This window comes from Callorhinus ursinus, unplaced genomic scaffold, assembly GCF_003265705.2.
Source record: "Callorhinus ursinus isolate GAN/ISIS: 27379988/994484 unplaced genomic scaffold, GSC_fseal_2.0 scaffold19, whole genome shotgun sequence".
NCBI classification, from domain to species: Eukaryota; Metazoa; Chordata; class Mammalia; order Carnivora; family Otariidae; genus Callorhinus; species Callorhinus ursinus.
In genome coordinates, this window is record NW_027397081.1 from 5,599,871 (window position 1) to 5,612,464 (window position 12,594).

The 12,594-nt window shown below is 39.4% G+C and overlaps 3 protein-coding genes across 3 annotated transcripts in view; 2 read left to right on the plus strand and 1 right to left on the minus strand.

Moving 5' to 3' along the window:
• Positions 1 to 6,040, plus strand: part of LOC112840626 (ras-related protein Rab-39A) — a 71,060-nt gene extending 65,020 nt beyond the window's left edge. Inside the window, exon 5 of the mRNA XM_073903683.1 lies at positions 1,454 to 6,040. Within this exon, the coding sequence (XP_073759784.1) occupies positions 1,454 to 1,880 (427 nt within the window). The 3' untranslated portion in view covers positions 1,881 to 6,040. The remainder of the gene's footprint in view (positions 1 to 1,453) is intronic.
• The window catches only part of CUL5 (cullin 5), a 103,743-nt gene continuing 93,036 nt past the window's right edge, over positions 1,888 to 12,594 (plus strand). The window contains exon 1 of the mRNA XM_073904055.1: positions 1,888 to 2,014. Coding sequence (XP_073760156.1) covers positions 1,943 to 2,014 — 72 coding nt within the window. The 5' untranslated portion in view covers positions 1,888 to 1,942. The remainder of the gene's footprint in view (positions 2,015 to 12,594) is intronic.
• LOC112840338 (10 kDa heat shock protein, mitochondrial) lies at positions 8,566 to 9,029 on the minus strand. Its single transcript, XM_025893687.2, has one exon. The coding sequence runs from the start codon at positions 8,995 to 8,997 to the stop codon at positions 8,689 to 8,691; it is 309 nt and encodes a 102-aa protein (XP_025749472.1). The 5' UTR covers positions 8,998 to 9,029; the 3' UTR covers positions 8,566 to 8,688.

Below are 12,594 nucleotides of genomic sequence, written 5' to 3' on the forward strand. Positions count from 1 at the left end.
ATTGTTTGTTCATAACACCCAGTGCTCCATGCAGAACGTGCCCTCCTCAATACCCATCACCAGGATAACCCATCCCCCTCCCCCCCTCCCCTCTAGAACCCTCAGTTTGTTTTTCAGAGTCCATCATCTCTCATGGTTCGTCTCCCCCTCTGACATACTCCCCTTTTCTTCCTCTCCTGTTATCTTCTTCTTTTTCTTTTTTCTTAAAATATGTTGCATTATTTGTTTCAGAAGTACAGATCTGTGATTCAACAGTCTTGCACAATTCACAGCGCTCACCGTAGCACATACCCTCCCCAATGTCTATCACCCAGTCACCCCATCCCTCCCACCCCCAACCACTCCAGTAACACTCAGTTTGTTTCCTGAGATTAAGAATTCCTCATATCAGTGAGGTCATATGATACATGTCTTTCTCTGATTGACTTATTTCACTCAGCATAACACCCTCCAGTTCCATCCACGTCGTTGCAAATGGCAAGATCTCATTCCTTTTGATGGCTGCATAATATTCCATTGTGTATATATACCACATCTTCTTTATCCATTCATCTGTCGATGGGCATCTTGGCTCTTTCCACAGTTTGGCTATTGTGGACTTTTAAACTGATTCTTGAAGGAGAAATAGGAGGTCGCTAGGCAGAAAAGGGTAGAAGACATTCTAGGTAGAAAAAATAACATGTAAAGGCACGAAATACAAGAGTATGGCCTTGCCCTTGCCTCATGATTCAATCAGGAAGCAAACGGCATACTTGAAGGGTTTAACTGAAAGTTTGATGAGGTGGGAAGGGAGCATTTCTGGAAATGTGGGCAAGGTGAAGGGAGGGCATCAGCAAAGGCTGGTGAGGCATTCGGAGTTAGCAATGATGAGAAGCCGTTCCCCACCTGGCCAAAAGAGACAGGAGAGAGAATGGGACACCCGAACCCAGTGGAACCCATTAGAAAGGCGCTACCCAACAGGAACCGTGGCCAGAAACAGGAACACAGCTGCTTCTCATCCGCGGTCGGGCTGAGACAGAGAAGGGTAGATACCCGACCTCCTTCCTCTGGTCCCCAGCTGGTGCTTCCACGGGCTGGACCTCCCGGCAACCGGGCAACCTCTGCCCTTCACCAAAACTTTCTATGTTCCTATTTTTAATCCCAGTAATGTAATAATTACTCTATCAGATACTTGAAAATAAAAACATCATAAGTGCGAGATGACGTACGACGGAAGTCCTTTAGTCTATCTAAGAGTAACTACACTTTAATGTTCTGTCGGTGGATGAAACCGCCTTGCCGGTTAGTTTCAGAGTACTTTTGTCCGCTTAAGACACTTCGTATTTGATTTATAAATTCGGCTTAAGTCACGTCAGGTTAGCTTCACATTTTATTATGGTGCTGCATTGCTTGAAAGAGGAGAGAAGCAGGACAATGTGTCCTTTGACAACCTGTTTTTCTACTTATTTTTCAGATCAATAACTCGATCTTATTATCGCAACTCAGTTGGTGGGTTTTTAGTGTTTGACATCACCAACCGACGCTCTTTCGAACATGTGAAAGATTGGCTAGAAGAGGCAAAAATGCACGTGCAGCCGTTTCGGATTGTGTTTCTGCTGGTGGGACACAAGTGTGACTTGGCTTCACAGCGACAGGTGACTAGGGAAGAAGCCGAAAACCTGTCCGCAGACTGTGGTATGAAGTATATAGAAACCTCCGCAAAAGATGCCACAAACGTCGAGGAGTCCTTTACAATCTTGACAAGAGACATTTATGAACTTATTAAAAGGGGGGACATCTGTATTCAAGATGGCTGGGAAGGGGTTAAGAGTGGTTTTGTTCCAAATACTGTGCATTCTTCCGAAGAGGCAGTGAAGCCCAGAAAAGAGTGCTTCTGCTGACTTCAAACAGGCCAAAGAACTAACAGGAACAGACTGGGTGTCATCTCAGGATAAATACCAACATGGACGGCAGAATGATGCAACGCAAACATTGGAGAAAGAGTTACAAGCCTGCGCTAATGCTGTTTTGTAAGGTATTTATTTCAGAGCACTATGCTTACCTGCTACACTACCAGATTGGGTATTTTGCTAAATTATCAGGCAAAGCAGACAACTTTTTCTTGAAACTCGAGTGTCTACAGAATTACTCCCTTTCTCACTTTGTTAGCGTACAACTGACCTTCATGTCCACGTATATCAATATGACTCATTTTTCTTGACAGTTTAAAATGGGTTTTTTGTGCCTATGTAGTCTGACTGAAAAGATTTTATCAGGCATTATATTCTCACGAGTTAATTTGTTAATACTGAATAGTAAAGTGGATTTAAAAGTGCACTGTTCGCTTACAAAGTAAACAATCTCAGACATATCATCAGCTAGGACTAAAATAACAATTCCCTGTATAAGGTACCATGTTTTTAACCATTCTTTGAAATATTTATCCTCCCTTAATTTACCTGAACATAAGAAAATAAGTTTTATACTCATTTTTGTTCTCTGATTTATTGCTTTTGATAATTTTATGTTTTGTGAAGATATCTAAGGATCCAAGCAAAATATTTTATTGCAAATATTTATAAAAACAAAAATGAAGGACAATTCATCAGCAAATGTTTTGATGTTATAGTATATTGTCCTTATTTAGACAAGAAAAACAAATTTATTTATATACAGGCATTTTCAAAGAAAGTAAATGCAATTTACCCTGAACTATTGTCAAAATTATTGACATAGGTAAATATGGCATGTTCTTAGTGATCGCTTTGTTGTCCACGTAAGTTCTTGAATTTCCCCGTTTCTGGTACAAGAAAATTATAGGAAAGATTTCTGGACAAGGACGATTGGTTAGATGTTTCATATAATTAGCATTCAAATTGTATTTCAGTAAAACTAAAGATAGAATAATGAGTTAGGGCTATAAAATGACTTCTGAGTTTTCTAATTTTTAACTTATTGATTAAATTCTCTTCCTGGAGGGGACATTTTGATCACAAACTCAAATATTTTATAACCTGCATTTCTGTTCTGTTAACAATCCCTAATCACAAAGGGGCACCAAATGCAGCCCCCTTTTTGAAATCACGACTTTTACTGTTAAAATAGTAGCTCCATTTGTTTGAAAACCAAACTGATATGGTAGAAAGAACATTTAATGAGAAATCAGAAAGCCTGGGTCCTAAGCTTGCCTTTGCTGTACCAGTATTTGAGCATGAGTGAGTCACTTAACCTCGCTAAGCATCCGTGCTCTTAACTGTAAAATGAGGCTAATAACACCATTTATTGTGCTTCATGGAATTATTTTGAGAATCAAGTGGATCATGTGAAAAAGCTTCGTAAATAGAGAAAGCATTATGCAAATACGAGTGTGGTATCAGCTGCTCATGGGCATACTATTATATTTACAACAGATGAGAATTTTGTTTTCTCATATCCTTTCCCCTCATCCCCACGTTCTGCAGAGGGAGCAAAAGAAGGTGCATGCTTTCGTGGACCTGGGGGGTCATGTATGCCCTCTGCCCTCCTGCTCTGAAACACCACTCCTCCAAGGTGGAAATGAGAGGGAGGGAAATCCCAGGAGACTTAATTCAGGCAGAAGTCCTGTTTGAATGTGGTTTTTGTGCATCTTTGAAGTAGATATTTAATTATATTTTAAATACTTGTACATTTTCTAGGTTCATGGAAGTATTTTTAATAGTGCTTACGGAGAGAAGAGTATAAATTATAACATCACTGTAAGATTGTGAATAGTTCTATTGTCAACATTTTCTTGATATCCTTGTATTAATTTCACTCGAGTGAGTTCAAACTGTAATTGATCAGATGAGAATAGCTGTCCCCCCAAATGTGAAGTCATCTATTTTTACTGCTACAATTTTAAATCTTGTAGTACAGTTTTCCATCGGTCCAAAATGGCACCAACTCAGAAACTGAGTATCTAACAACAATTTAAAGTACGGTCCCCTGGGCCTAATTGTAAAGTTAAACAGCCAAACTATAAAATACGATTTAAGTTTCAGTGGACACCCTTTATAATACTAACGTTGGGGTAAAACTAATATTTGGCCTAGAGGGTATGATGTGTTCCAAGATTTAGAATAGAACTAAAGAGTCAGACGAAAACAAATGGAAATGCAGGGCCGCCCAAAAGTTGATACTTCACCAAGGTCACACAAAAGCAGAAACAAGCCTAGAACTCTGCCTAGTCAAGGTTCTTTCCATTACTCTGCTGTGTCAGGGTGTGTGTGTGTGTGTGTGTGTGTGTGTGTGTGTGTGCGCGCGCGTGTGTGGTAAAGCAAAGGGAAAATGTGATCTAGCTGAATCCACAAAATACTAAAACTGGGCCATAGCATTTTGAGGTTATAGAAGAGTTGTTTGTGGTGCAACAACACTAAAATGAACAATAACTACAAAGATCTGAGTTCTTATGCAAGATTGCCAAACATCTATATAACCTTAGCCAGATATTTTTATCCATATACATACATATATATATACAATAACTAACCTATTTTCTTACACATAATTAGGAAGAATATGGATAATGGATAATGATGCCAAAATAGTAAAAATACTTGCTCCAGGCAAAACATTTTGACTAAGTGTCTTACAAGTCAGATATTCTTGAATCAGATATAATTGAAATTATTTAATTTAAAATGTACTTAATTTAAATTTAAACCTATTTAAATTTAAATTCAAAATGAATGGATGATGTAGCTAATTACTAAATATTTTAAATAAACATGATAAAGAAGAAATGAAAAACTATCTGATCATATAATACACTTGTCCCTGACAAACACTTCTCATCTTGAGCTGCGTTAACGCTTTCAGAGCATGTGGTAAATGTGATGGTTCATTAAATGGTAAGCTTAAGCCAAAATGATTTTGTAAACAGGATGCTTCTAAATGTGGCCTTTATATGCATAATAGTAGCCATCAAGATTTCTTTGAAAGTTTATACTAGGTTTCCAAAAGCCTCCAAGTCCTCCGTGATTTCTTTTTAGTGGCAACCAAAGCAGCCTTTATTACTGTTAAGGTAACTTTACCAATCTATTTATCCAACTTTACAGTATTCAAAAACTGAATCTATGGATTAATAAAATCCTTTTAAGAGTGCTTTTGATTTTATATTGCCTTTGGTTCAATCAAGTACAAAGCTTCCACTGACTTTAAAGAGTGCACTGTATTTGAATAATTTCCTTAGGTCTGAAAGAGTGATAATGATTTGAAAGACTAAAGACCCACTTCGGAAGCTAATTCATTTGTAACTGCCTGGAGAGATTTAGTTGGAAATACAAAGGAAACATGTAATCTTTAAGGGAAAAAAAAAAAGAAGAAGAAAGAAAGAATATAAAGGCTTTAAAGTTAGATCCTTTGTATTTTAAAATAGAATACATTCCCAACAAGAAGCTAGCTTGTAAATTCCACAGCTGATAAATAGCCATCTCTGCTTCAAAATCTTTCTAAATCTCCATGTTTTCACTAAACTTTCCTGAGTGACCAGTCTTCACCTGATCTTAAAATAACTAACAAACTTTTCTCCTGAACTTGGATGAACTGCTACATGACTTGGTATTTCTATAATCCTAATCACTGATGAAAGTAGACACATGAGTGTTGAGCTGTGACAATCTATAGCAATCATTACAGACTCTGATTCGCTTCCTATACATCATCATGGCATAGAATAAATGAAGAGAAAAGAAAAATTTTAAAGATTATATTTTAAATTAGTGCTCCTTATTGTTACATCTGTCTGGAAAATTTCTTTGTCTTTTTTTAAATAGTGCCTAAAACATTGTCTTATCGATGTGCTCTTCGGTGACTAGTAATTAATGATTATTATGTTGAATTAATCCTATTAAATGTGGACTCCATATATATGGTTTTAATTTCTACATTCCATGGAGAAACAAACATGTTTTGCTACAGTCATCTCTTGCCAGTTTCTTTTCGAGTGACAGCCAATGGAAGAAAGACATGATATACATTTTTTGAAGTACGTTATTAGTGTTATTTGATTTTAAATAATGAATAAAAAGAATGAGAATGAGAACTGTGGTTGTCACAAGATTGTTACATTATCCATCTTTACTGGTGCTTTCAAAACAGAAGCAACGGTTTCTTGCAATTAAATGTATCCGTGTGTGTGTGTGTGTGTGTGTGTGTGTGTGTATTTACAAATGAAATGCAAATAAGAATCAGATCTGAAATCCCATATATGTTACATAATACCCTGGTGGAGTGTGGGGCAGAACCCCATAATCAAACATTTATATATGTACAGCAAAATGTATGAATATTTACACTAAAAAATGTCTATAAATAACCTGTCATCAGTTGAGGTCAGATTTTTTTTTTTTTTTTTTTTGCCTGCCAAGTGAGTTATCAAGAGAATTATAGATTTTCAGAGCCTTTTGGGTTTCAGAATTAATGAAAAAGGATCATGGTCTTTTATTATGCCTTAACAGATAATTCAGAATTTGTGACTTTTCTCTAGTTAGTTCTTTGTCATACTTCAGCCTTGCACATAGCAAGGGCTCATTACATTTTGAATTGAGTTGTTCAGTCACACAGAAAAAGATTTCATAGCTTCTGCACAGATAACCAGTTACACATGTAAAATACTCACAACACTTAGCACATAGTAAGTACTCAATAAATGTCATCTTTTGTTTTTGTTTTTAGTAGTATTCTTACAACCACCGAATTGCCAACAAGCCAGTTTTAATCCCCATGATGCGCCAGAAACTAATTGCTGATAATTGCAATCTTACAGATCATCGCAAAGGGTCATGACTCTCTGAAATGGTCTGATCCTTAGAATGAGGGGAGAACGCTTTAGCAGGACAAACAGAAGATGATACTGTTCTTGGGCATGGCTGGCGTTCCCCGACAGCATCTTACCAAAGGGACAGGTGCTCCAATGAGTGAAGCCACCCTGTCTCCACCTCTGAGCTAGAAACAGTCATCACCAGAAGAGTTAGTGAGTGTGTACAGTGTGGTGAGGACCCTGGGCCAAAGGACTGGGCTTCTTAGTTATGTATAAAATGATTATCGGTAGCACTGGTTTTTAAAAGATTTTTTGGAAGTAGCTTCATTGACCTAGAATCCACGTACCGTGCAATTCACCCATTTAAGACGTATCATTAGATGGTTTTTCAGATTTCACATACTCCAAAATGTGCAACCATCACCACAGTTTTAGAGCATTTTTGTCGCCTCGAAAAGAAATCCCCACACCCTTTCGCTATCACTCCCAACACCCCTCCCACTTCACCCCACCTGAGTCTTAAACAACCACTGAATCTACTCTGTGTCTCTCTTTGCCTGTACCAGACATTTTATATAAATGGAATCAAATGATATGTGGTCTTTTGTGCCTGGCTTCCTTCAGTTGGCATGTTTTTAAGGTAGTACCGTCCTTTTTTTTTATTTTTATAGTAAGCTCTATGCCCAGTGTGGGACTTGAACCCACGACCCTGAGATCAAGAACTGAATGCTCTACCAACTGAGCCAGCCAGACACCCTGTACCGTTATTTTACTAAAAGAATCCCCACTATGTAAAAAATGTTAGCTCTTTGTACAAAATTTGGAAAATATAGAAAAATAGAAAGAAGGGGGCACCTGGGTGGCTCAGTCGGTTAAACGTCCGACTCTTGGTTTCAGCTCAGGTCGTGATCGCAGGGTCGTGGGATCGAGCCCCACGTCAAGCTCCGTGCTCAGCGAAGAGTCTCCTCGTCTCTCTCCCTCTCTTCCTCCCCCCCCCGGCTCATGCTCTCTCTCTCCTTCTCTAAAATAAATTAATAAAATCTTTAAAAAGGAAAGAAGAGGGAAAATCGCCATTAGACCCATCACCTGAAAAATGACTCTTTCAATATTTAATGTATTTCCTCTTTGTAATAATACAGCCATGTTGTAAAAAGAAAAAATCTAACAATAGAGATATAAAGGGGAAAGTGAAAACTTCCTTTTACCCTCTCCAACTCCATTTCCCTGTAAGAGACAATCACTGTTCACAATTTTTTATCTTTCATGTCTTTTCCCTATGTATTTATACATAAAATACACACATAATGGATGAAGGACCACACAGATGAGATCAGTTATAACACTGTTCTGTAACTTGCTTTTTGCACATAATAGGGTCTTAGAAATCTCTTCTATTTTGACACACGTTGATTTTGACAACTTCATAGAGTGCCACATATAGTGGGAAATAATGATTTATTTAACCACTCAATAATAAACGTTTAGATTGTTTCCAATTTTTTGCTACTATAAATAATGTTGCAATAAACATATTAGTGAACATATTTTTTGGGAAAATCTGTGAGTAATTTTGTCTGATGTATTCCCAGAAGTGTGCTGTGTCAGAGGTCAATGCACATATTTTTAGTAGATCTTGCCAAATTTCCTTTAAAAAGAGTAGTCCAGTGATATTTTCAAAAAGAGTTATAAGAATATTTGTTTCCTCAGATCCTTCATTAATACCAAATAATGGCAAAATTTTGACATATTGACAAATGATGGGCAAAAATATTCTCATTTCATTTTTTTTAAATATTCTTTTTTTTTTTTTTTTTAGTTTGGATACCATTAGTTTATTATAAAAGAGAGACATGAAAATTATTTACATGATGAAAGATTTCACAACTTCACTGGAATGGGCAGCTTCACTTCATGCCATTTTAATAATGATTTCAGTCCACATACTTTCCGAGAATGTCACCATCTCTAAATAAGAAATAATCCTTGTCATCCAGAACTACTTTGGTGCCTCCATATTCTGGGAGAAGAACTTTATCTCCAACTTTCACACTAACTGGTTGAATCTCTCCACCCTTTCCTTTAGAGCCCGATCCAACAGCTACTACTGTTGCTTGCAACACTTTTCCTTGAGATTTTTCTGGAAGCATAATACCTCCTTTGGTTACAGTTTCAGCTGCGCTCCTTTCAACTAAAACTCGGTCAAAGAGGGGAAGAAACTTTCTAAACGCCTGCCCTGCCATGACGCCGACCGCCGCAGTTGGTACTCCGCTCTGGAGCTTAAATATTCTTTTTTAATTTGCATTTTTCTGTTCTGAGTCTGAGCCACATTCATAAATTAATCAATCATTTTTATTTCCTTGGTGAACTATCTACTAGTACCCTATTCCCATTTTCAATTGGATTATTAGAATTTTTCTTACTGATTTTTTTAAAGACCATTTTCTATCATATGGACAGAAATGCTTTGTTTTGTATGTTGAGATTATTCTCTTGCAGCCAGTAATAGCTTGTGTATGTTATCTTTTGTTGTAAAGTTTTCATTTTTCTTCCTATCTTCTAGGATTTATGTCTTGATTAGGAACTTCTTCCCGGGGCGCCTGGGTGGCTCAGTCGTTGGGCGTCTGCCTTCGGCTCGGGTCGTGATCCCAGGGTCCTGGAATTGAGCCCCGCATCGGGCTCCCTGCTCCGCGGGAAGCCTGCTTCTCCCTCTCCTGCTCCCCCTGCTTGTGCTCCCTCTCTCGCTGTGTCTCTCTCTGTCAAATAAATAAAATGAAATCTAAAAAAAAAAAAAAGGAACTTCTTCCCTAGCCCAAAATTACAAAGCACTGTCATACATTTTGCTTTTTATGTTTACACTTTTATATGTCAGAATTTATTTGGACATAGGATTTTTTTCTGAATAGTCCATTGTTCCAACGTCATGCATTCCTTTCTCCAAACATTTGAATTAACATCTTTATCACAAAAGATTTACTTATCTATAGTGTAGCTCTCTGTGTGTCTGTACAGAATCTGTTTCCAGACTTCAATTCTACTGATTGTCTATTATTGAGCTAATACCACACTTTAATTTATTGACTTTTTTTATTAGTTTAGTTTTTTAAGTTGGCTCCATGCCCAGCACGGAGTCCAACATGGAGCTCAAACTCACAACCCTGAGATCAAGACCTGAGCTGAGATCAAAAGTCAGATGCTTAACCAACTGAGCCAGCCAAGACCCCCCCAGAGTTTTTTTATTTTTAAGATTTTAAGTAATCTCTGTACCCCACCCACATGGGGCTCGAACTCAAGATTCCCAGATCAAGAGGAGCATGCCAGGCGCGCCTGGGTGGCTCCGTCAGTTGAGCATCTGCCTTCTGCTCGGGTGGTGATCCTGGGTCCAGGAAACGAGCCCCGCATCGGGCTCCCTGCTCAAAGGAGAGTCTGCTTGTCCCTCTCTCCCTCTCTCCCTTCCCACTGGGCTTGTGCTCTCTCGCTCTTTCTCTCCATCACTCTCTCTCAAATAAATAAAATCTTAAAAAAAAAAGTCGCATGTTGCACCGACTAAGCCAGCCAGGCACCCCGAATCATTTACTGAAGTTTTAAAGTACTGTGCCAGAATAACTAACCCAACTGCTATGAGCCCCTCCCATGCCCATCAGCACCCAGACTGTGGTCTCTGAGTACTCTTTCCCTTTCAAAATAAAAAGCACCAGGGCTCTTTGGTGAAATGGCTACTTCTTGGTCTGGAGCAAGAAATGGACACAATGAGCCTGGACATCTTGTCACACCAGGTAAGGAAGGTAAGGAAGTGATCCAGGAATTCTATGGACATACCAAAAGAACATAGAAACAAACCTGGAAAGGCCAAAGCTGGGACAATATGAACAACAAAATGAAAAGTAGTGGAGTAAAGTAGCATTGAATATTCTTAAATCTAAGAGTTCAAATGACAGTAAAAAAAACTCGTATTTCTTGGCATCTGGGTGGCTCAGTCAGTTAAGCATCTGGCGTGGTTTCAGTTCATGTCATGATCTCATGGGTCATTATTTCGTGGGTACTGGGATTGAGCCCTGAGTCAGGGTCCGAACTCAGCAGGGAGTCTGCTTGAGGATTCTCTCCCTCTGCCCCTCCCCCCCACACTTGAGCTTGCTCATGCTCTCGCTCTCTCTCTCAAAATAAATAAATGTTTAAAAAAAAGAACAAAACTCGTATTTCTATTCCACGATTCCCAGACCCATGTATTCAGGCTATGGAGGAGGCTACACTATATTAATGGTCCCTGATCCAGAGCGTATACTGCACCGTGTAAGACAGAACCGCATACTTTCAGGTTTTATCTCCTACATGGCGCTGTAACTGAGTCTTCAGTAAGTGAGTTCACCTTTCAATTAGGCCAGCTGCTTCTGATGATAAAGTACGTGGTAGAACCAAAGAATTCTGGAAGCATGGGCCCCCTGCAGCACTGCCTTTGCTGTGAAATTGGTTTCTTGGTCAGACACAGCACTATGGGGAATGCCATTGGTTGGATAAGGCATCCTGCATCCTGTGAGCTCAGGGTGCGCAGTGCAGCTGAAAGCATTGCGGACAATGAAGGTAAAACCACATCCACAATATGTATCTCTTCCAGGAAGAACAAACCTCTGCACCTTCCAAGATGGAAAAGTTTCAGTGTAAATTATCTGGCAGTAGGTGGCTGGTTGGTCCCTGCCTAGGGGATCCCCAAGACCACACCCAGTGGTCAACCCCGGATATGCCACGTCTCTCTTATAAAGGAGTGTTGCTGTGCTTGGCGGCTCTAAAGGACACGGACTCATGAAGGGGATTCATGGCCAATAGACACTTGCTGCTTCATGGTCAAGCTCTTCACTTCTACCAGTGTCCAGCTTTATGCCAGAGTTGTTAAAAAGGCATAGAGTGGCACCTGGGTGGCTCAGTCGGTTACAACCTACATGTGATTTGGGCTCGGGTCATGATCTCATGGATTGTGAGATCAAGCCCCACATGTGGCTCCGAGCTCAGTGGGGCGTCGACTTGAGATTCTCTCTCTCTCAAACGAATAAATACAATCTTTAAAAAACATTAAAAAATAATAAAATAAAAAGTCATATAATTCTCTGCTCTACATGGAATGACTTTGATCAGGAACCCAAGGGGCTGCTTGTGATTCTCCCACTGGGTCTCACCATAGACTCTGCAGTGTCTTTGCTAAGCTCTAACAGTAGAGGGTCTGCTGGTTTTTGGTCCAAGTCGTAGGGCCACTTGCAACACAATTTGGGCCTGCTATGGAGCCCTTTCCTCTTCTGGAAACCCAGGGTATGGGTTGGAGCAGTATTATCTGGTGGGGACTAAGTTATCTTCAGAACTTGAGGAGGCCCAACAGCCTTTGTACATCCTTCTTCAAGGTAAGATGCAACAGCTTGTTCTTTAATTTAGATAGAACGTCTCAGCATGCAGCTGATCACCTGACCTATTTCACGCCTCTGCAGTACGTGCGTCTCACCGAGGCTTTCAGCATACAAACCAGTCATTTCACATCAAGCACGTCCTTTATCGATATGGTGTTACACAGGAGGCTAAGATAGTCCAGGTGTCTTTGGACTATAGTATGACAAAGGACACGAGGGTTGACATGACCCTGGGGCAAAACTGTAGTTTTTCACTCTTGTCCCTTCCATGTGAACGTGAACTGTTTCTGATCCTCTTTTCTGTTATGAAGAACGTATTCACAAAATCGAAAGCCTTAAGCCATGGACCCAGGACCATTGATCTCCTCCAGAAAAGAGAGCATAGCTGGGACAGAATAATGCTACAATTTGGTACTGTTGGTGCTGCAGTTGGTTGAGTTTGGTCGCCTA